Here is a 25,571-nt window from a genome sequence, read left to right as displayed (position 1 = left end):
TAACACAAACTAGCACAATATTTAGACCCCCAACAAACAATTTTATGTCTTAATCACTTTTAAACCTACTTAACAAATGATGTCCAATGTAAGTGATTATCCAATTTTCATTGCAAACATATTTAATTAAAATTGAATGTAAAGCAATTTAAAGTGAAGGAAAAAAAAAAGTGGTCAAACCACACAAAAACACTAAAGTGTGTTCTGGAAGAGAAAATTGGATCCCTCAAAAAAAAAAAAAAAAAAAAAAAAAAAAAAAAAAAACCTCTTTGTTGACTTACACAATTGGAAATCCATTGTAGAATAGATGTAGTACAATATTGAAGTAGACGCTCCAAGCCTACATCTCCCTAAGTACTTGAGCCTTCTGAGCTCTCGCTAGCATCTAACTTCATCGAGTTATTTCTTCTAAGAACAATCTTAGTTGAGCAACCAACCGCTAGTCACTAAGTGAAACTTAGATTTTTGGCTTAAACTTCCAAAGATTCCTAGCAACCTATAACTAGAACACTCGTAGATGGTGAAAATAAATTGTTAAAAAAAAAAAATTCATTAACTATTTATGCCAATTTTTTCAATAATTTGTTACAATTTATTCATACGGCTAAATTATACTACAAAAGTTTAAATTAATCAAAATACCAATATAAAGGAGAAAATGGGGAAATTCCCTTTTCTCCCAAACTAAGTAGTGTTTTGCCCCCTTTTTCAAACTTATTAGGAAAATGCTCATCTTTTTTAACTTGATTTGAGATAAATCGAGTTTAAAAAAAAAAAAAATTCTAGAGCCCTATAGCGGCATTTTTAAGGACTTATAGTGACGTTTTAAGGACTTATAGTGGCGTTTTGTAACTCGACCTCCATGAAATCCAGTTATAGGCAATTTTTTTTTTTATTTTTTTTACCTATAACTAGATTTCATAGAGGTCGAGTTACAAAATGCCATTATAGGTCCTGAAAATGTCATTATAGACTCCTTAAAAACGCCGCTATAGGGTCTAACTCGATTTATCACAAATCCAGTTTCAAAAGAGGGGCATTTTCCTAATTAGTTTGGGAAAGGGGGTAAAGAGCTGCTATTTTTGCCCGAAAAGGGCATTTGACAATTTTTTCCCCCAATATAAATTAAAGCAAATTATCAAAATAAGTGTTATAAAATAAAGTCATATATATGTTTAATTTGGTTGGGTTAGATGAGTTGGAAAAGTTATTAAGTCAAACCCAACCTAGCTCAAGGTTAAAAAAAATTTCCAAACAACCCATCAATCCGCGCAAAACCCAACTTCAAGCATTGGGTTGGGTTGACAAATTTGGTGCAAACTAGGCCCTATTTGCAAGCTCCTTCTTCACTTTTACTGTTTTACATACTTCAAACTCTCTATTTATTTTCACTATTCCATTTAAATATTCTTTTTACTATTTCTTTCTTTCTCTCTCTCTCTCTCTCAATCTCTCACCACAACTCCACTCTTTCACTAATCACCCACACAAATATAGTTGCTGCCATGCCATTACCCAAAGCCATAACCAGCACAATTGACTACAACCACATACATTCATTACCAAGCATGGTGACCGTACACGCGTATAGAATACCAAATAAACCTATAGATCCACACTAGTAGCGCACAGAAAGCCCCAATTGGCTGGTGAAACCGGTAAAAAAAACATAGAAAATTAATGTTTCTCTTCTTTTGCTAAGATATAGTACTACCAAAATTACCTTGCTTCCTTGTTTGCGTTTTTATTAGCATAGAGCTAGTCTCAATATGGGTAACAAAAAAAGGAAATTGCTAAAGACACCAATTGTTTTACACAAGTAGCTGAGACAGTGGGAAATTATTGCAAAGTAAAATGTGATATTATTAGTGAGTTTATATGAGAACCATACATGTATCATTGACCAAAAAAAAAAAAAAAAAAAAAAAGGGGAGTTTTGGCTCAATTAAATTTTAGTCAAAGTTAACAACAGTTTGCCTAGAACCAAATCTAGGCTGTCGCGTGCTGTTTTGAACCAAATCAGCCTAATGTATGCATGGGCGGAGCCATGTTGAAGGGGGGGGGGGGGGGGGGGGGGGGTTGCCATGGGCCCCCCAAAATTTTGAAATTTTTTTAAATATATATAATTATTTTAATGTTTTCAAAATTTAGTCTACAAAAATAAGAGTTGGCCCCCCCTAAGTATTTAACTGGTCTAATAGTTATAGAGACAACTTTTTTTTTCGCAATTCTATTTTTTATTGTAAAATGTGCTTTTATATCTGTTAAATATTTGAAAAAATTTGGCACCAAACATGTTTGAATTTATCTTTTTCAACTTGTTATGTGGAGATTAACAAGTCATTGACTCATTAAAAAATTATTGTCACTAAAACTACACATGAAATGTTTCTTTAGTTGCCACATAATGTGTTAAAGCAAAATAGTTTTAAATATGTTTGGAGCCTAATTTGTTCCTCCAAGTTTTGGATCATTCTTGTTTTTGAAAATTACATTAGTTCAATTGAATAATTTTACTTACATTAGTATAAAATTTGATAATTTTTATAGAAAATGAAACTTTTTAAGAATTTCACTATGAAAATTGTGAAAATGTATTTTATTAATTTTATGGAAGATAGCCATCAAACATAATTTTGATTGAAAATATTAAGCTCTTTTTTTGTTGGGTGTGTGTATATATATAACTTATCAAATAAAAAAGTTTGTGTATATAATAAAAAAAAGCATGAGTATTTATGTGTGTGTATGGGGTTGTCTTGATAAATATATTAGTGTTGCAACTTGGCCCCCCAAACAAAAATTCCTAGCTCCGCCCCTAAATGTATGCCTTTCTAAATTTATCATTTTCTACAACGAAACTGTCAGCCTTAGATGCACTCTGGATTTGTCTATACATATATATTCATCTCCCATTTTCTTTTTAGATTCTCAAAAAAAAAAAAAAAAAAAAAAAAAACAAAAAAAAAACCTCCCATTTTCTTTCACAATTGCGGGGCAAGATGAAAACGTGGGAATTGGTATTTGTTGCACTTGTGGTGGTTTTAAACCTGCAACTTCATGTTCATGGAGTGCCGCAAGTACCTTGTTATTTCATTTTTGGAGACTCATTAGCGGATAATGGCAATAATAATCAACTCAAATCGTTGGCTAGATTAAACTACTTGCCATATGGGATCGACTTCCCCGGCGGACCAACTGGAAGGTTTTCCAATGGGAAAACCACTGTTGATGTGATTGGTGAGCTCCCTCTCTTTCTCTAAACTTAGCTTAAAAACGAAAACGTTTTTGTTAGCTAGGCACTAAAGCTATCAACTTCTTGATAAGTTGTGATTAGAACAATATTAATTTTTGTTTCTCAAAAAAAAAAAAAAAACAATATTAATTTTTATATGGTTTACTACAAACATAATTTTTATGCACTTAGGTAGCGTTTGGGGTTTGGTTGAAATGCAGTGTGTATATGTTTCAAATTTATTTATTTATTTATTTATTTTTTTAAACCAGCACCTATTGCACTGTTCATGGGATATGAACAGCGCATTTTAGGCCAATAAACAGTACCTGGCTAATGAACAGTAAATTTTTTATTATTTTTTTATTGTTTTCAGTTTTCAGTTTTCAGTTTTCTACAAAATAAGCTGTACCTAAACAGACCCTTAATATAACATGCCATTTCATTAGTTGAGAAAAAAAATTATCTTTTTAGGTTTATTGTTAGTAAAAATGACAGTTCCGTTTTAGGGGAACAGCAATTTATTTTTGTTTTCTTGTCTTTAGTAAAGAGCAGATTGTCATGTTCTAGAGGACACATGGTGACTATTCAAATTCATTTCATGCTGAATATTTTTCAAGAAATAAATACCATTGTCATGGGCATATATGATTGCTTATATTCGTTGCTAAAAGAGAAAAAAAAAAAAAATCAATGAGTTAATCGAGTGAAGTAGTCAAATTGTTTCTTCATTTTTTTTTTTTTTTTTTTTTTGAGAAGATCTTCATTTCTTTTTTCCAGTTTCTCAACTGACTTCATAGAGTATATCTTGCTCCCATAAGTCCTAATTTGGTTCCTTTTTATTTATTATTGTTATTTTTTGGCCTGAAGAGGATTTTGGGTTGTCTTTTTTTAGTTACTCTAATTACTGTTAGTTAGAATAGAAAATAATGGTCAGCCATATATAAATTAATATTTTTTGATGAATGAATATTTGGGTACATGTGTGCATTGATTATAATCCTTTAATAAAAGCATGTGTTATTTTCCTTTGTAATCGTAGTTTTTGTCCCAAATTAGTTAGTAATTTATTGTACCTATCTTGAGCTGTGTGCCGGCCTAGTTACGTTGCACATGATTTTTGATTTTATACATGCATTAAATATGAAATTAAAGCTTTTATTTGGAGCAATGGTCACATCAGCAATTATGAAATTTTTTATCAAATTTTTTGTGTTTATATTTATATATATATATATATATATATAAATATAGATGTTCTCTTTTATTTTCCTTCACAAAAATATTAAGGGAAAAAAAAAAGGTAAATTTTGATAGGGAAAGTTTTTGCTTCCAGATCTGTATTCATTAAATTATGATTCATAAAAAAATGTCCTTAACGTATATTAACACAAAAACATTACTTAAGAAATAGTTATGTGAATTGAGAGTAAGGTTGCTACCATGCAATTTGGATACGATATTTTTAATCAAAAATTACACCAAGCTTAGTAATTGAACTCATAATATTTGAGTATACACCATGTTGGAAATCTAAAAATACTTTTCCATATCTACACAGCTCAGCTTTTGGGTTTCGATGATTATATACCTCCCTATGTAAGTGCAAGTGGCCAAGACATTTTGAAAGGAGTGAATTATGCTTCTGCAGCTGCTGGAATTAGAGACGAAACTGGGCAGCAACTGGTAACTATTTTGATGCACTCTCTTTTTTAACTAGCAAATATGACTTCATATTGTGTTATATACATATAATTCACCTATGTATCCCTTTTGTCTTTGTAGGGAGGTAGGATTAGCTTCAGTGGGCATGTGAAAAACTACCAAAACACAGTCTCACAAGTGGTAAACTTGCTAGGGAATGAAGACTCAGCTGCAGATTATTTGAGCAAGTGTATATATTCAATTGGATTGGGCAGCAATGACTATCTTAATAACTATTTCATGCCCACATTATAAATTGAGTTTTATTAAATTTTAATGAAAAAATGATTTTCTTAGTAATATAGTGGTCACGTGTAGTGCACGTACACGACCACTTCTGTAAGTTATAGATGAGAAAATTTTGAGTAAAGGGTCAATTTAGTCAATTCCTAGACCTCAAGAGTCAACTATACAAAATTGATAGCACGTGTGTGTGTTTTGAATTGATCCAAACCTCATTGAGTTTTTTATTTTTATTTTTATTATTTTAAATTATACTTTGCTCTCTCTTTCTCCCTCCTAATACCATCTTATCTCTAGCTCAAAAGTTTTGGTATTTTTGGGTTAATGTTTTGTTAATCTTCCTCATTCTTTTATCTCTTTGAAAATGTCGGAACCATATCTAGCATGGATATTGGTGTGTATGATTGGTGTTCTTATGTGTGATTGATGTGTTTTCTTATTGGTCACACCAATAAAAAAAACACATCAATCACACACAAGAATACCAAAGATTGATATGAAACATTGTTTAAATGACGAAAAAAAAAAAAAAAAAGGATCCAACTCCAAATAAATCTTCTATAATAAATAGATTTATAGATTTTCTCAAGTTTATACCCAATATTTGAGATCCACATGACATGAAACACTATATAAAATATTATCTTTGATTCAATGAAGTCATCATGTCCAAGAAATTATCTTTGATTCAATGAAGTTATGATATTGTGGAAGAGGAAGAGAATTACAATCCAAGCCTCACAGATTATCCTTGATTCTCCAAGAAAACCCAAGAAAAAACCTCGAAATTGTTATGTCTACTTGTAGTCTCGTCCAAGTGAAAAAATCAAAATTTTCTCTCTTATGCTTTATTTGAGTTTTTAGTTTCCTGGTGAAGAAAAAGTTGTTAACTTTTGGATTGGTGTCTTATATTAACTCTTAATTAACAATGCTATATATTCTCAGAAATGAACCTTTCGATGTCTCACAATTTGTTTCTTTGTGCGCTCCAGATCATCCCTATTGGTTAATTGGTCTCAGAATTTTGAAATGTGAAGGAAATAAAATACATTGGAAAATGTAGATATATCGATATGAATATCTTCCTCAATTGTTTATTTTAACTGTTTAGAGGCTATATTGCATTGTCCAGATTTATGTCCTCAAATAATGTTCAAATTATGCTTCACTCTTCAGTCTTCAACAATTTCAGCCATATACCACTGCCAAAGTAATTCTATCCACATCAATATGGCATACCAGAAGATATTCTTGATATACTTTATAGTTGATTATGAATGAAACACTTACTTGTCCCCACTAAAATGCAACATGTTCAATTATTTCATTTGGCTTGTACCTATCTTTTGTTCGTTTGTTTCCTAATGTACGTCCGAACCTATTCTATTGTGCAAGACAAAAAAAGTGTTTTAGGTGAAAAAGGTTGCTAGCTAGTGAAGAGTAATTCCAAGCTAATATTGACAGAAAAGAAGATATAATAATGAAATGCAACTTGAAATATGATATAGCTACACGTCGATTCAAGCTTTGATGGACAAAGCTGAGGAAGAAAAAAGCACGCGAAGAAGCACGAACCATGATATAGCAGATGAGATAATTTCATGACCAGTTGGTGACTGTTGATTTATATATTTATTTTGTAAAAGAGGGGCATATCTGTTTTTACCGTCTTTCCTAACATGCTTTTGATCATGACATTGATTATTGACTTGATATAGGAATTCAGGGAAAGGTTTTTTTTGGATATTGAAAGATAAGCTAACACAAACTAGCACAATATTTAGACCCCCAACAAACAATTTTATGGCTTAACCACTTTTAAACATACTTAACAAATGATGTCCAATGTAAGTGATTAACCAATTTCCATTGCAAACATATTCAAGTAATTAAAATTGAATGTAAAGCAATTTAAAGTGATGGGGAAAAAAAAAGTGGTCAAACCACACAAAAACACTAAAGTGTGTTCTGGAAGAGAAAATTGGAGACCCCAGTTAAAAAAAAAAAAAAAAAAAAAAAAAACCTCTTTGTCGACTTACACACTTGGAAATCCATTGTAGAATAGATGTGGTACAAAATTGAAGTATACGCTCCAAGCCTACATCTCCCTAAGTACTTAAGCCTTTTGAGCGCTTGCTAGCATCTAACTTCACTGAGTTATTTCTTCTATAGAACAATCTTAGTTGAGCAACCAACCGCTAGTCACTAAGTAAAACTTGGATTTTTGGCTTGAACTTCCAAAGATTCCCAGCAACCAATAACTAGAACACTCGTAGATGGTGAAAATAAATTGTTAAAAAAGAAATTCATTAACTATTTATGCTCAATAATTTGTTACAATTCACTCATATGGCTAAATTATGCTACAAAAGTTTAAATTAATCAAAATACCAATATAAATTAAAGCAAATTATCAAAATAAGTGTTATAAAATAAATTCATATATATGTTTGATTTGGTTGGGTTAGATGCATTGGAAAAGCTATTAACTCAAACCCGACCTAACTCAAGGCTAAAAGAAAGTTCCAAACAACCCATCAAGCCACGCAAAAGCCAACTTCAAGCGTTGGGTTGGGTTGACAAATTTGGTGCAAACTAGGCCCTATTTGCAAGCTCCTTCTTCACTTTTACTATTTTACATACTTCAAACTCTCTATTTATTTTTCACTATTCCATTTAAATATTCTTTTTACTCTCTCTCTCTCTCTCTCTCAGAGATAGAGTTGTTGCCATGCCATTACCCAAAGCCATAACCAGCACAATCGACTACAACCACATACATTCATTACCAAGCATGGTGACCGTACACGCATATAGAATACCAAATAAACTTACGGATCCACACTAGTTGTGCGCAAAAAGCCCCAATTGGTTGGTGAGACCAGTAAAAAAAACGTAGAAAATTAATGTTTCTCTTTTTTGCTAAGATAGTACTACCAAAATTACCCTGCTTCCTTGTTTGCGTTTTTATTAGCATAGAGCTAGTTTCAATATCGGTAACCAATAAAGGAAATTGCTAAAGACCCAAATTGTTTTACACAAATAGTTGATACAATGGGCAATTATTGGAAAGTAAAATGTGAAATTATTAGTGAGTTTAGATGTGAACCGTACATGTATCATTGACAAAAAAAAAGGGGGGGGCTTTGGCTCAATTAAATTTTAGTCAAAGTTAACGACAGTTTGCCTAGAACCAAATCTAGGCTGTCGCGTGCTGTTTTGAATTAAACAAATTAAATTAGATTATTAGCCTAATATATGCCTTTCTAAATTTATCATTTTCTACAACGAAACAGTCGGCCTTAGATGCACTTTGGATTTGTCTATACATATATATTCACCTCCCATTTTCTTTCACAATTGTGGGGCAAGATGAAAACGTGGGAATTGGTATTTGCTTCTCTTGTGGTGGTTTTAAACCTGCAACTTCACGTTCTTGTAGTGCCGCAAGTACCTTGTTATTTCATTTTTGGAGACTCATTAGCGGATAATGTCAACAACAACTTGCTTCAAACAAAGGCTAAAGCAAACTACCCGCCATATGGTATTAACTTCCCTAATGGCCCAACAGGAAGGTTTACGAATGGCCTAACCATGTTTGATATGATAGGCCTCTCTCTCTTTCTCTGAACATGGCTTCATGTTTAGCCTTTTTATTTTGTTTTGCTCTGTTTTATGTTAGAAATTTGTACATATATGCCAACTGCAAATTTTCTCTCTACAACTCAACTTTTAGGGTTCGACAAGCTTATTCCACCCTTTGCAACTGCTAATGACTCGGACATACTTCAAGGTGTGAATTATGCATCTGGTGCAGCAGGAATTCGCCAAGAAACTGGGAATCAGTTGGTAATTATTTGGTCAATTAACTTCTTGATCTTAAATTGGTATATAGATGCATATATTTGATAAGCATGGCTTAATACAAATCTTCTTTTCCATTTTGTGTTCAACTTTTTGTTCCATTTTATATTTCACCAATCATAACTTACTATGTATTTATTTGAATTTTTCTATGAAGTAACCAAAGTTTTTTTAAAAAAAAACAAATGACTTAACATGATTGGTGTAAAATAAAATAAAACACAAAAAGTGGAAATGAGAATTTGTATTAGTTGTTCACGAGTTATTTAATAAACTAATTCTTTCTCTATATATAGTAAACATCATAACTTTTAATTTTTCACAAATCTATATCAATAATAGCTAGATATAATCGAATTATATTATTCGAGATTTTTTTTTTTTTTGTTGAAGAATTCGAGAATGATTTTTGTTAATGAACATACAAAAATTAAGAATTCAATAATACTTTGTATGGTTATATATTCTGGGTACCTTTTATTATGAAATATATTATTTAGATTATCAATAAATTAAAAATAATAAATTAATATCTCATAAAATTTTACAAATTTACACAATCTAATCGAGCTTTTGCAAATATATTTTAATACATATATAAATACAAACATGTACTAATATATATATATATATATATATTCAAATCGAGCCTCACATTTACAAGCTTGTTCACAAATAAATTATTATATTTAATCGTTAAACTTGAACTTGGGCTTAGCTTGCCTTGGCTCGTTTAATAGATAAACGAAAATAATAAACAAAGACTTTCTCCAATCAAGTCCAAGTTATTCATAAATAACCATATGTCGTATCAACTTTTGTATGAATGCATCACAAGTGGTCATCAATACGCAGTGCCGGCTCAAGGCCTAGGCATCGGTTGATAGAATTAATAAGTTTTAAATCTAAGTTGTTAATTAGATTTATTATCAATAAAACTTGTTAAAACAAACAAACATCAATATCATGTCAAAATCATGCAGCGGAAAAAAAAAAAAAAAAAAAAAAAAAAAAAAAAAAAAAAAGACAAGATATGATAACCTAGGAAAACCAATGGAACAAACTAGTTTCACAGTAAAAAACCTGGGGGGAAACCTTCCCGAAAAACAATCCACTATTGAAAAGAGAAGTTTCAGATCTAGTACAAAACCTTTGTCCCTAGACTCTACAATTCTCGTAGATGAACTTACAGTAGAAACCTTCTACCACTTCAGAACCTCTGAACTCTTCAATATATGAACGCCACCCTTTTAATGCACGAATCCCAGTACGTGACTAACCAATTGCGCGAATCCCAGTACGCGACTTAATCACCAACTAGAAGAAGATTGTTGGCTGCAAAGTTCTTCACTTCATCAACAATGAAGATCAAGAAGCACTTGGTTACAAAATCCTAAGGCGCAAAGATGCAGTAGCTTCTTTCAGAGAGAATAAGGCATCAGTCACCTTTTGCATATGTTCTCCTTGTATTCTCATATGTGACGGCTTCTAAAATAAGCCTTATATAGGTCTAAAGTTGTGAGAAAAGAAACCCTACACATACATGTCAGTATGGACCGAAAATCAGATTTGAAAATTTGAATTCCCGTAACCTCGATCGATCGGGAGGTGTCGAACTTTAAATTTACAGCTATCGAGAGCTATCGAGGAGCTGTCGAGGAGACAGGAGCTTTCTCGATCGATCCATCAGCTATCGAGAGGTGTCGAGATTGCGATAACAATCAACTGAAGAGCTCGATAGATAGCCTAGCTGTCGAGAAGTGTCGAGCAGCTGTCGAGATATCTGTCCGCAGCTGTCGAGCTATTTGTCCAACTTTAGTGAACAGCTTTTCTTCACTTGTTTTTTAGTCCAATCTTCATGGCTTTAATACTAGACTTAAACAACATGTTTCTTGAAGTATTAAACACATCCTAAATCTACCAAAATACAAGTAAAGTGCGTTTTGTCAAAGGATTAGCCAATTACATAAAATATGTCCTTAGCAATCTCCCCCTTTGGCAATCCGTGACAAAACCATAACAAACAAATGAACATATGAGAGAAGTCATAAATCACTCAACTCATATTCACTTGTTGAATACAATAAAATCTATCCTAACACAAACTCTTGAAAAACTTTGCAAGAAGAGAGTTTATGGCAAGTAGACTTGGACAACCTGTATTTCTGAAATACTTTAAACAAAACTCATCAAGGCATTTTAGTGTGAAACAGAAATAATAGATTGCATACAAGTAATATGAAGCATGTGTATAAAGAAAGAAAAGAAACAACCCATGTAGAGATAGGTGAAGAAGATATACATCAACATATAAATATATATCAAAGATGAGTACAATGTATGTAAACATGGTCACAAGACCCAGGGTACAAGAACAAGGAAGTAAGCACTCCCCCTAACAAGATGAAACACATCTCCCCCTTACAGAGGTATATATTTCTCCCCCTAACATGTAGAATCTTAAAAAAAGAAACCACAATTTCTCCACAATTTCTCCCCCTTTTTGTTATGATTGACAAAGGGTACAAGAAGCTAGAATGCTTCACCTGAGAAATATAAAGATGATCAAGGGGGCATAAAGAATTCATAAAAATGCATGAATGTAATGAAACAAGATGCTATGGATAACAAGATAAAAGAATGATGTAAAACATGTGAAAGACAAATCTTTCAACAAGAAAAATGTTATGCACATAGATCCCAAAACACACACACACACACACATTAAATAAGTCTAACCAATTTTATATTCCAAAAACAAGTTAAGATAGTTTAGTGAGCATACATTAACACATACAAAACCTTGTGATGGCCAAATCACATTGTACCTGCACATGAATCAAGAGTAGCAAAGAATATTGCGTGTTGTGTGTAAAAAACATCGCAAGATTGCATAAGTGTATACATATTATGACGATTTGAGATATGAGAAAATCACTTTAACTCACACACAATCATAACTATTTGATGGAGACTATCACTTTCGAGGTACATCCTATAACTCTCACATCTCCAAGAATACAAGCTTGCAATCATTTTTAAAACATTTTTGATCTTTTTGCTTTTGATTTTTCTATGCATATTTTTTTTAAGCATATCATGCATGGGCATATAAGAGAGAGAAAAGAAATACCCAATGATATTTGTCATTCCAATTTTGCTATGCCTAAGCACACAAATGTCATTGACATTGCACTTTTACTATGCCGAAGCATACAGGTGTCATACATGATTGGCGGGCAACAGTGGTGAGATGGTTATTTATACCTTTCTCTTAGGATTTTCTAGTCATTCCCGTAAAAAAGAGTGATACGAGTGTTAAGTATAAGAGATAACTTAATCTTATTCATCACTAACAAGAGCCACAAAACTCACTTGCTTAGTTGTGCATAGAGATACTCATTTAAGCTACAAATAATACAAAGTTTAGAAGACTTTATTTCAATGGCCATCTAAGGTACACAAGTACCAATGTACACAAAACACACACTGTTTTTGTATTTTTCTGATTTTTCCTTTTTTTTTTTGAAAACAAAACAAAATAAAAACTAAACAACCAAACAAAAACAGACAAACAACATGAAAGCATGAAAGAAAGATGAAAATGCGTGAGGGCATGATAGAAGGGTGCAGAGGCATGAAAGCATGATTCCAAAACAGATAAGAAATCAAGCAAAGAGAGTCCTACTTTAGATAGAAAGAATTAAAGCATAGGACAAATAAAAAGACAATTAAGTCTTAAGCTCCTTTCTCACCCACACAGTACGAGTCTTTGGCCGTGAAGATGAAAAGGCACGTGTCCTAGTATGTCTACTAAATGACATAGAAGAATTAAAATTCTCTTGAAATTGAGTTAAAAAGCTCAAAACTTTTAATAACTCTCCAAACAAAGGTGTAGATCCTTGAGAGGAAACCTGTGATCGTTTGGACAATTGGTTATAAGGATACAACTTAAAGCAATTAGGACGAATGTGTCCAGAAACACCACAATGGTGACAAACATGAGGTCTAACAAAGGATTTAGAATTAGACAAATCAGTTTTGAATTTCATACCTTTATCACCTTTCTCTGATTGGGGCACAAAGACAGTCCTTGATCCAGAAGCCGTAGAAGAGGAGGGGCCGGAAGAAACAGCATATCCTAAGCCGGTCTTATCAGAACTAGGCTTTTGAGCACTCAATACCTCATCAAGCTTTGCACTAGACATCCTCTCTATTTGAGTTCTAGCTTGACTAAGCTCAACCTCAAGATTCTTGACCTTCTCTTCTAATGAGGTGTTTTTCACAACAAGAGTCTCAACTAACCTTGTAGTCTCATCTAGTTTGACTAACAGATCTGCTTTTTCAGTTTTACCTCATTAAGCTCTTTTCTACAAAGATGAGAAGTCTTTTCAGATTTTATGAATTCAATGCATAGCTTATCATAGGCTTCTTGAAGGGTCATCTTCTTGGGTACTTCATCATCAAAAGAAACCTCACTATCACTAACACTCTCCACAATCAACTTATCGGTTGAGGCAGCAAATGCCATAACGTGACGACATTCATCCACATACTCGTCAGAAGAGTCATTCTCAGTGTCACTCCAGGTAGCAACCAACCCTTTATCTTCTGACTTCCTGGTCTTTTCCTTCATAAGGTAGTTTGGGCACTCTATCCTCATATGACCAAAACCTTTGCACTCATGACATTGGATGAGGGGATTCTCATTCTTACTCTTCCTAGAGGATTTAGATTTCCTAGGAGGTTTGCCCTTATCCTTTTTCCTGAACTGAAGAAGCTTGATAATCTCATCAGTTATGAAGGTTAGATCCTCATCCTTATCATCACCTTCATCTTCATCTTCAGAGTCCTCAATCTCTTCCTCTATACCCTTAAAAGCCAAGTTTTTACTCTTTCCACCTTTTCCCATTGAGCCTAATCCCATCTCATAGGTTTGAATGTTCCCTACAAGCTCAGTCAAAGGAATTTGATCAATATCCTTCACTTCTTCAATGATAGTGATCTTGGCATGGAATCTTTCAAGTAAGGACCTAAGGATTTTTCTAAAAATTTTGGATTCCGCAATACATTCTCCAAGATTGAAAGCACAATTCACAATATCCTTGAGTTTAGCATAGAACTCATCAAATGTCTCATCTTCCTCCATCCTTATTTCTTCAAAACTATTAGTGAGTCTTTGAAGCTTCACCGTCTTTACTGCCTGGGTACCTTTATAGGTGGTCTCAAGAATGGTCCATGCTTCCTTGGCAACTTCCGTGGATGATATTTTCTTGAATTCCTCATTGGTCACCCCATAAAACAAAGCATTCAAGGCCCTACTATTGAAATTTGCCGCTATGATTGTTGCATCATCCCAATCCACCGGCGCTTCCTTTGGCTTAATCCAGCCAACTTCAACAGCTTGCCATACCTGTTCACCTAGAGCCTGCAAAAAAAATTTCATACGAACTTTCCAGTACGCATAATTAGTTTCATCAAATAAAGGAGAAATCAAAAGAGATTGTCCACGATCCATGACAACAGGGGTCAAGGATCACACTCAGGAAATTAATCCAATCAGAGTGTACTCGCTCTGATACCACTTGTTGGGAAATTTAGACTCCGGTTGATAGAATTAACAAGTTTTAAATCCAAGTTGCTAATTAGATTTATTATCAATAAAACTTGTTAAAACAAACAAACATCAATATCATGTCAAAATCATGCAGTGGAAAAAAAAAAAAAAAAAAAAAAAAAAAGACGATATGATAACCCAGGAAAACCAATGAAACAAACTAGTTTCACAGTAAAAAATCTGGGGGGAAACCTTCCCGTAAAGCAATGCACTATAGAAAAGAGAAGTTTCAGATTTAGTACAAAACTTTTGTCCCTAGACTCTACAATCCTCGTAGATGAACTTACAGTAGAAACCTTCTACCGCTTCAGAACCTCTGAACTCTTCAATATATGAACGCCATCCTTTTAATGTACGAATCCCAGTACGTGACTAACCAATTGCGCGAATCCCAGTACGCGACTTAATCACCAACTAGAAGAAGATTGTTGGCTGCAAAGTTTTTCACTTCATCAACAATGAAGATCAAGAAGCACTTGGTTACAAAACCCTAAGGCGCAAAAACGCAATAGCTTCTTTCAGAGAGAATAAGGAATCGGTCACCTTTTGCATATGTTCTCCTTGTATTCTCATATGTGACGGCCTCTAAAATAAGCCTTATATAGGTCTAGGATTGTGAGAAAAGAAACCCTACACATACATGTCAGCATGGGCCGAAAATCAAATCTGAAAATCTGAATTCCCATAACCTCGATTGATCGGGAGGTGTCGAGGAGGTGTCAAGCTTTAAACTTCGACAGATACAACTATCGAGAAGCTATCGAGGAGCTGTCAAGGAGACATGAGCTTTCTCGATCGATCCACCAGCTATTGAGAGGTGTCGAGATTGTGATAACAATCAACTGAAGAGCTCGATAGATAGCCTAGCTGTCGAGAGGTGTCGAGTAGTTGTCGAGATATCTGTCCGCAGCTGTCGAGCTATCTGTCCAGTTTTAGTGAACAGCTTTTCTTCACTTGTTTCTTGGTTCAATCTTCATGGCTTTAATACTAGACTTAAACAACATGGTTCTTGAAGTATTAAACACATCCTAGATCTACCCAAGTATAAGTAAAGTGCGTTTTGTCAAAAGATTAGCCAATTACATAAAATATGTCCTTAACAAAATAAAAAATTTCCCTACTAAAAAAAAGGCCCATCTCCCTTAGTAAAAGGCCCAAAATTTTATAAAAATATAACATTTTTTAAATTATTGGTACTTTTTTTTAAGAGTGATGCTAAAATTACCACAAATTTTATTATAAATTTAACTGACATATCATCAATCACATAAAAAAAGTAATTTAAATACAAATAAATTAAGTTGTTGAAATTCATCAATTACAGTCATAATCACATTTGTTGTGAACATTTTGTAGTATTTTTAGTATTTTTATTTTCATTTCTAACAAGGCTTTTAAAATAGGAGACCAAAAAAAATTTAACCCAATTGAAACCCTAAGATGTTTCAAATAAAATGCTGCAAATGTGATAAATCACCAATGATGACTAATCTCCTATTAAGCCAAACACCAAATAATATCTATCTATCTCTTTCTCTTAAAAAGAATATATAAAATTAAAATTTAGATTACAACTGTACTTAACTATGCATAACCATATATCCAAGTTAAAGTAAGTTCATTTTGATTCAACTATAATATTCAATCTTCTATTTGAAATTAACCTTAGTTTAGCTAGTATTATTCACCAATTTCTGTATTTACATCAAATTAGTCTTAATTTAATTAATATTATATAATTTTATTTAATTAATGTTTACGTATAAAAAGACCCCATATAAAATTTTTGTCTTAAGCCCCAAATTTTGTTGGGCTAGCCCTATCAATACATGACTAAACTTCTACATGCAGGGTGATTGCATCAGCTTTGGTAGGCTGTGGGCAGTTGAAGAATCACTGGGTTACAGTCTCACGCATTATTAAAAAACTAGGAAATAAGTACTCAGCCATCAAGTACCTAAACAAGTGCTTATATTCAGTTGGAATGGGGAATAATGATTACATTAACAACTACTTCATGCCTAAGAATTACAACACAAGCCACCAGTAGAGGTCAGTTAGTGGTTTAGGTGCAATATATTCTTTCATTCTTTTCACCTTAATTGTAATATTTTGACAATCTCCGAACAATTTCCCACCTTCCCCTCTTTTTGTTTCACACTTTGTACCATAATGGAGCGAGGAAGTTTGCACTATTTGGAGCGGGAGTAGTAGGCTTCACTCCAAATTCAATTTCTTTATATGGCACAAAGGGCAAAGCGTGTGTAGAAGAAATCAACACTGCGGTCACTTTATTTAACCAGCAACTTATATCACTAGTTGATAATTTGACATATGTTAGATTGTTAGGACATATGTGAGATTGTTAAAGACATATGTTATGTATATTGGTTAATCTTTTGACAAAATGCACTTTACTTGTAATTGGGTAGATTTAGGATGGGTTTAGTATTTCAAAAAACAAGTGTTCAAGTTTAGTATTAAAGTCATGCAAGTCTGACTAAGAAATAAGTGAAGAAGTGATGTTCATTAAAACTCGACAGATATCTCGACAGAATCATATCTATTGAGATTTAATGTTGAAGCTCGACAGAAGCTGTATTTGTTGAGATTTACGAAATTAGAATTTCTAGATCTGATTTCACGCATATCCATGTGTATTTGTGTAGGATTTCTTTTCTCACAACTCTAGACATATATAATGATTATTTTAAGGGCCGTTACAGGTGATGTAACTTGATGAAAGTGATAGTACATGCATATTGTGACCGGAGACAATTTGTCCTAATTCATCATATTCTTTCTAGAAGCTACTGCATCTTTGCGCCAAGAGTTTTGTAACCAAGGAGCTTCTTGATCTTCATTATTAGATGAACTGAAAAACTTTGTAGCCAATATCTTCCTCAGGTTGGTGTGTTAGTCACGTACTAGGATTCATGTATCATTGGTTAGTCACATATTGGGAGCTGTGCATTGAAAGGAGAGATTGCTGTTACATTACAAGTCCAATTGGGTATTGAGGTAAGTGTTCAATTGTAGGTTGGTATTAGGTACTGTGATTCCTTTTACTTGTAACCGCTTCTTTTGATAATAGTAGATTCTTGGGAGTGGTGATCTTAAATTCACTCGGTGGGGTTTTGCCTTGATAGTTTTCTCCATTCGTAAACAAATCATCTGTGTCAAATTTATTTTCCGCTGTATTTAACTTAGTTGGTGATTTATTTGTGCTACCACGCTTATTGCATGAAATTGAATCTAATTAATTTCACTTGGCTAATTAATTGATTAATTTACCAAAAGGATCATTACATTTTGGCTAATAAAAAATAACCTCAAGCAAAAGTGTAAAACCCACAAAAAAAGATTAGAAATTTTTATCCCAAAAAAGGATGTGAAGGTGCTTATAAGTTCTTAAAAATTTTCCGGTGATCTTGCCGAAAAAATGATGGTGGAAGTGGTGTTGTGGAGTATGTACCATGGGAGAGTGTAAGGAGTGAAGAGAGGAGAGTTTGTGTTGTGTTGAGAAGAAAAAAAAAAAAGGTTAGAAGACCTTAGTTGACTGGCCAAAGAGGGAGAGATATGATTGATATTTGTGTGGTGCGGTAGGTGGGCACGTGTGAATGCAAATAAAAATATGACCATCACTTTTTTATTTTTTATTTTTATATAAACTGGGATGTTACAGTCACCCACAAAATTAAACTCCACAACACTAGCTACATTATTAGTATTTGAAGTACCATCGTTCTCATTTTTCTCTTTGAGTAGTGTGCATTCATTTTTCCAGTGTCCTTCCTTTTTACAATAGTGACACTTACTATATCTAGATTTTTCTCTATTACTACTAGACCCATTTCTATTTGATCTACTCCTAACAGCAAGATCATCAGCATAATTATCGCCCCAATTTTCAGAAACCTTCTTCTTCAATTCCTTAGAATTCAATGCATCTTTGACATCATCAATCGAGATAGAATCTCTTCTAGAATCGTACAACATGGTGTCGATAAAGTGCTCAAAAGTAGAAGGCAATGAAGATAACAAAATTAGAGCCTGATCCTCATCTTCTACTTTGCATTCAATATTTTCAAATAAAATACAATTCTATTGAATTCATCAAGATGGTTAGAAACAGGTGTACTTTCTTTCATCCGAATGGTGTATAGCCGCTACTTCGTGTACAAGCAATTTGTAAGAGACTTAGTCATGTACTGACTCTCCAACTTAAGCCACAATCCTATAGTTGTTTCTTTGTCTACAATCTCTCTCAGGGGTAAGGTTTGGGTCCACTGTCCAGTTGCACTGAACCCGTTGAGATTGTAATACATGTCCACTTTTGAACATATGTCACCATTTTAACAGGTCTAGTGCACTACATGCACTGGACCTAAGCCTTACCCCTCTCTCAAAACCTCATCTCCAAGAGATAACAAAATTGCACTGTGTGCTTGTTCCAAGAGATCTTCTTTTTCCTCATCTGATAGCGTTGCTGGCAAAGCATTCTTGCCCTTTAGTGCTTTCCATAATCCTTGCTGCGCTAACAAAGCACGCATCTTGTCATGCCATAAACTGAAACCATTCTTCCCGTTAAATTTTTCGATCTCAAATCTTGCTGTCGACAAAGCCTTGTCACCATACCAAAAAACCCAGTGAACCAATAACAACACAACCAAATAGATCTAATGAACAATCTTAACCCAAAACAAAGAACCCAAGGCTCTGATACTAGTTTGTTGTAAAAGCGGAAGCTTTAATACCAATTTGTTGAGAATAGCGGATGCGTAAATATCTATTTGTTGTGTATGTATTCAAATAATAGTGAGTTTATGCAAAATAGAAATAGAAAGACAAAAGAAACAATCACACAGGAACACAAAGATTTACGTGGATCGGCTTTTGGCCTATGTTTACGGGTGGAGTCGAAGAGAAAGTTTCACTAACAAAACAACGAGATTACAAAGGTGGTACTAAAATACACTCACAAAACCCAAACCTCAAATACACCTAAAAGAGCTCTCAATCACCAGTAGCATGTGACTAGAAAAACCTAAAAATCGCTAGAACAAAGTCACGCCTTAGAACTCTATACAATTACAGAGAATAGAGAAACCTATTCTAATATTGCGGCACTGATACACACAATTGCCGTATAACATATATGTTTATATTGGGCAAAGTCGGCTAGGATACTAGATAGAGATCAATACCAAAGTTGCTTGGGTTTGTACGTAGATAATATTACGCAGTCCTAGTAGGACTTGTAATCTCAAGTAAGCTTCCAAAAGTGTGTCCAACACTAATGTGAGATGATCCCATGTGGTGCGCTTACATGCACCATAATTCAAGCCACCAATCATAACACTTCATCTGTTCATGTTTCGACAATGAACACAATAAAGAGATCTTTTGCTTGCACTAATTCTGCAAACTTGTTTTCCCAAGCTCACGATAGTTTCAAACAAATAGTTTGCTAAATAGTTTAATTCTTGTGATTTTTGATAGGTGGAGATGGGGTTTAAATTTGGGATATCAATTTTTACAAAATTCTAACTTTTAAATCTTGTTTTCATTTTTTTTTTTTTTTAAACGGTGAAAGTGATGAGATAGGTAACTATTATATAATACTAGAGCAAAGGTTGGGTGGGTAAAATAACACTTTCAAACTGTGAGTAGGTAAAATGAAATTTGGGCCTAATTTTAGGTGGGTTAATTTATAATTATCCTCTTTTATTATTTAAATTTTATAAATTGATGTGTCAATTTTTAATCACAATAACAAAAAAATAATTTAAAATTTTATTTACATTGTTAATTTAACATCAAACACATTTGTTATCACATTTGTTTATAAACAATTTATTGTAAAATTGCTAGTAATTTTAGCATTCTCTTTCAAATTTTTTTTTTTTTTTAGTTGGAAGCCATGACCTGTCTCATTATCATGAAGAGGCAAAGGGTGGATGATCCATTTTACCTTCTTCCTAGCAATAATCACTATTGTTGACCAGACCCTATAATGCACATAAGATGTTAAGAACTTCTTTGATAAGTAGATGGAAACAAGACACAGCCGAAAAAAGAACATACGGGAAAGAGGGAGAGATAAATTAAGCATGGCCAGCATGACTCAGACTCTCTGAGCTTAGTGCTATTTGGGCCCAGCTGTCCAAAATGCAGCCTTGTTAGAGTTTCTTATAAGATACTGAAAAGGACATGGCGAGGCACATAGAATTCATAGATGACACTGATCATTAATAGCTCATGTGGTCGGTGTGGCTTAAGTGTTACTACTAGCTGTGTCCAAATCTCCTGTCCCGACTTATATGCTGTACTTTATACTCCACCAAACATATAACCACCAAAAAAAAAAAAAACAGAATCACATCAGTAAATCTCATTAGCCACCAACCCCTATTTTTATACACCAAAAAATAAAATCACAAAACCACCACCACCCACAGTGGTGCATAAAAAAAATCTTAGCCCCTGCAACATTCCAACACCAACTCTAGTGCTAGAGAAGATGACCCCAATCCATTCATTAAGACAACTCTTCTACCCACGGTTGTCTTCTTGGCCAAAAACCCATCAAAAACAAAACAAAACAAAAACCCAAACTCACCGAGATCCTAGCTCCCATCAGTTAAATTTTCTCTTTTATACATCAAAATAATGGCTAGAAAGCAAAGGAGTCCCCAAAACCCCCAGTCCAGATCTGTACAATGGATTTGGATTTTGTTTGAGAGGAACAATCTCATATGGGTTTGTGAGAAAGAATAAAAAATCAGAGTATTGGCTTGATCATGAAGGCTTGCAAGCTCTGTTCTTTGCTGTCAAGATTCACCATCATCATCTTCTCAAGGTAGCCATAGTGGTGGAATTGGTTGTGGTTGGAGATTTTGATGGTGGTCCTGTGATTTTTTGTTTTGGGTTTGGAACGTGAGTTGGGAAGTTTGAGATTGACTCCGTTAAGTCTTCCGTTTGTGTTTAATAATCTTATGTCCATGTGGTTAGATATGTTTGGTGGAGTACACAGTAGAGCATATAAAGTGTGACAGAAGATTTGGACTCCTACTAATTTCTCAAACCATTTCATTTAGAGAAAGAAAAACCAAAGTATATAGTCTTGTGGTGATGCTTAAGTTCATGCTTCTATATGCTCTTAATTTTTAAATTTTTTTTGATGGGTTCTTAATTTTTTAATTAATGCAGCACATCAAATATATTAGCTAAAATGCAAAATCCATCTTCTAAATTTTTTTAGAATTCATTTCAGTTCTCTAATTTTACTTTTGTTTATTTCAGTCCTTTTAAGTTTTAGATTTATTCAATAATTAAGGTCTTTTCGTCAACTTTTGTTAAAGTTTTTTGAAAAAAAATTCTGGAAAATACTTTTCAATCATTAATTAAATTTTTTTTAGTTTAAAAAATTTGAAGAAAAATATAAAAAATTGGAAAATTAACCACAACATATAACAAAAGTTGATGAAAATACTTTAATTGAATAAACTTGAAAGTTAGAGGATTAAAACGAAAGCAAAATTACAGGATTGAAATGAATTTTGGTGAAACATAGAAGAAGTATTTTGCATTTTAGCCTAAAGTTTTTATTGAAGTATTCAGTATTGTTTTTTTCAAAAAGCCAACTTGATGTTATTGTTCGCAATTGTTCATTTATAAATTTGTAATGAAGAGGATAACATTAGTACGTAGTTAATTTGACACGTGAAGGTTCAAAAGTTGTCCAGCCTTGTCTTTTCTCCTAGAGTTATAAGTGGCATATTAAAATGTTCATTTCAAGTCATCTTCATTTTGTTATAATTTCTTCAAGAATTATTTTGCCTCAATGACGTTCAACTCTACAGGGTAAAGACAATAGGGGACAACTTTTGAGCCTTAAACGGTAATGGAAATGTCCATTGAATCCTTTATAACTCAAATTTTCCACACAAAAAAATAAAAAATAAAAAGAAAAGAAAAGAAAATAACTCTAAAATTTAAACTAAAGAGGAAAAAAAAATACAAAATAGTTGGATTTCATATTAAACTAAAGAGAAAAATATACAAAAAAAAAAGTTATGGATTTCATATTAAAATTACATATTACAAATAAAAAGAATTATTTTGTCATGTCCAAGTCAAAAAAAAAAAAAAAACCCCACCCAATTCTTCGTAGGAAACTATTTCAAAATTCAAGTCCACCTCACAAGTCACAAAGCCACTTCAACCAACAATGAAACCCGATCGAGCTCACCACAGGCTAAAGCCAAATCTACTATACAAAGGCTACGTGAAATTCCCAAAATACATAGTAGTAACCAGTAATGCCCAGCTAAATGCAATTCAAAGCTTTCGACTTAAGAAAAAAAGACCTTTAATTAATCCCCAAAATCGCAATTGGTTAGCTGCTGTCATCGAAACTTATTAATGCGTAAAATTAAAACACTATCCTCCAATATCATTTGAAAGCCTAAACGAAACTAGTAGTTAAGAGTTAAGAGCATCCACATCCGGATCCTAAATCTCATCTTATTTTACCATCCCAAAAAGCTACTTTATCAATTATACCATACCATTTTACAATACATTCACCATCCCAAAATTCTATTATTTTACCATCTTATTAAAATATTATTTTTTAATCTTTTTTTATTATTACTTTTCCAACCGTCACCTTTTTTGTTTTCAAAATCAATTATTCTTGCTTGCATTTCCAACGATTTGCCAGTTTTTTTTTCTTTTCAGTTTCTTTTCAATTTCAATTTATTTCCAACTGTTTCACCAACCTACCGATTTTTTTTTTCAATTTATTTCCAACTATTTCCAATTATCACCACACCACCACCACCATGCCTACCACGCCACCATGCCCACTGCCCACCAAAATCCCACCGGAACCAAAAACCCAAATTAACGAAAAAAAAAAACCACCAGATCACTGCCACATCCAACCCATCTGAGCCCAAAAGATAAAAATCAATCCATGCCTCACTGCAAAACACACACAAAACCCACACATAACCCAGATCGGCAAAAGCACAAAGCCCAGATCGGCGAAAGCACAAAACCCAGATCGGAGAAACCATTTGACCCACGGCGCCACTAGATCAACACCGCCACCAACGCCGCCAACATCACACCACATCTAGCCCATCATCAGCGATCTTGAGCGACCCATCATTGGCGACATTGGCAACCCACCAATCTCCACCGATCCAAACCCATGCCACCACCTGACCCATGATTCACCGACACACCGATCCACCGATCTCCATGCTGTGACCACGAACCAAACCCAGCTATAGTGCAAGCCTTGAACGAGAAAGAGAGATGTGAGATGAGAGAAAGAGTGAGGAAGGAATCCATAACAAACCCATTGGAATCCATAGCAAACTGATCTGAGATTTTTTTTTTTTTTTGATGGAAACAAACTGCTCTGAGATAGAGAGGAAGGAAGTATTGAAATTGTATGGGTTTTGGGTTTGAAGAGGAGAGAGCAGAACGAGAGTATGAAGAGAGAGAAAAGAAGAGAAATAATGAGAGAGGAGAGAGAAATTCCCGGGTTAAAAAGTATTAAAAAATATTTTTTTTTATACCATTCAGCTACAATACCATCTTACATTTAAGATGGTACTGTAGCTATATGTCAAAATTTTTTTAGCATTTTAGCATATGACCTTCCCGTTGCTGGTGTTTTTTGGGCTTGTATGCCAAATGTGCCTTACATTTGGCATATAACAAGCCCAATGTGGATGCTCTAAGCATTAAGACTTTTAAAGACCATAATTACACATTATTTAATTTAGTGAAGCTATCATCTATGATGGCATGCGGTGTCATTGGAGGCCGAAACAACATCACTAACAACCAAATCGTACCTTTTGTATACCCAATGAAACCATCTCTCTCTCTCTCTCATAAAATTTTGGTAGCAGTTAGTTTAATAACTTTTTTTTTTTGTTTTTGTTTTTGTTTTTTGTTTTTGTTTTTTGTTTTTTTTTTTGTTTTTTTTTTTTGTTTTGTTTTTGTTTTTTGTTTTTTGTTTTTTTTTTTTTTTTTTTTTGTTTTTTTTTTGTTTTTTTTTTTGTTTTTTTTTTTTTTTTTGTATTTTGTAAAGAAAGGTTAATTGGACATTCCCATTGTTTTAGTTTAAAAAGTTTTAGAATACAATTTTACAATATTTTACACATTTTACCGTATTTGTTTCACGGTAAAATATTGGCCAACTAAAAATATTTTCAATCAAACAATAAGAGCTATGCAAAATCTTGTAAAATGTTTTTACACTTAAGAAATGGGTAAAACATTTTACATTTTTCTATAATGACCCTTTCTAACAAGTCCACTAGTTGAATCGAAGTTTTACAACCTACGTAATCATATTCTTAGTAAAGCTTACTATTGTTACCCAACCTAACTCCAAAAATCCACTGACTCTTTTTACGAATGAAGATGTTACACGTGAACCTAACGATCACATCAATAAGTTCAAGTATCCACTTGAAGATTCTGCTCCAACACTAGAAATTCGGAGTTGGCAGCATCTTCAAACACTTTGAATCTAGATGTGCGTCAAGTGTGATCATCAGTAGTGGACATAGAGAGTAAGTGGCACAACAACCTTGAGATGTACTCTCCACCTACTTTCTAAAGCTCCTCAAAAATCTTAGGCATGTCCTTTAGGGTTTTCTTTTATATCACAGGTTTAGTAAAAAATGAAACCCTAGTGATAAAATGGGACGAATGGGGTTGAATCAACAAATCCAATCTATTGTAGCTTGGTCGATCCAACTTAAGCTTGATTTATAGAAAAAATGCATATGTTTGGTTGATGGAACAATTGTTGAAAGCTATTGGAATGTGAATTCTTGCAAACTGAGTTGCACCACTTAAGTAGCAATCTTGACC

At 33.4% G+C, this 25,571-nt stretch overlaps 1 protein-coding gene across 1 annotated transcript; it reads left to right on the top strand.

The window, feature by feature from the left end:
• Positions 1–3,002: 3,002 nt before the first annotated feature.
• Positions 3,003–17,023, top strand: LOC126728388 (GDSL esterase/lipase At5g45670-like). The gene is made up of 5 exons (XM_050434217.1): positions 3,003–3,240; positions 4,797–4,921; positions 5,021–5,186; positions 8,865–9,031; positions 16,829–17,023. The coding sequence occupies exons 1-5, from the start codon at positions 3,003–3,005 to the stop codon at positions 17,021–17,023; spliced, it is 891 nt and encodes a 296-aa protein (XP_050290174.1).
• The last annotated feature ends 8,548 nt before the right edge of the window (positions 17,024–25,571 follow it).

The sequence above is a fragment of the Quercus robur genome, chromosome 5, assembly GCF_932294415.1.
Source record: "Quercus robur chromosome 5, dhQueRobu3.1, whole genome shotgun sequence".
NCBI classification, from domain to species: domain Eukaryota; kingdom Viridiplantae; phylum Streptophyta; class Magnoliopsida; order Fagales; family Fagaceae; genus Quercus; species Quercus robur.
This window is presented reverse-complemented; position numbering and strand designations above follow the sequence as displayed.

What these genes read in the sequence shown, in the direction of transcription:
- LOC126728388 (XM_050434217.1), top strand. Translation starts at nt 3,003, where the DNA reads ATGAAAACGTGGGAATTGGTATTTGTTGCACTTGTGGTGGTTTTAAAC. An exon ending in AACCACTGTTGATGTGATTG is followed by an intron (nt 3,241 to 4,796) that starts GTGAGCTCCCTC and finishes ATATCTACACAG; the next exon opens with CTCAGCTTTTGGGTTTCGAT. An exon ending in ACGAAACTGGGCAGCAACTG is followed by an intron (nt 4,922 to 5,020) that starts GTAACTATTTTG and finishes TTGTCTTTGTAG; the next exon opens with GGAGGTAGGATTAGCTTCAG.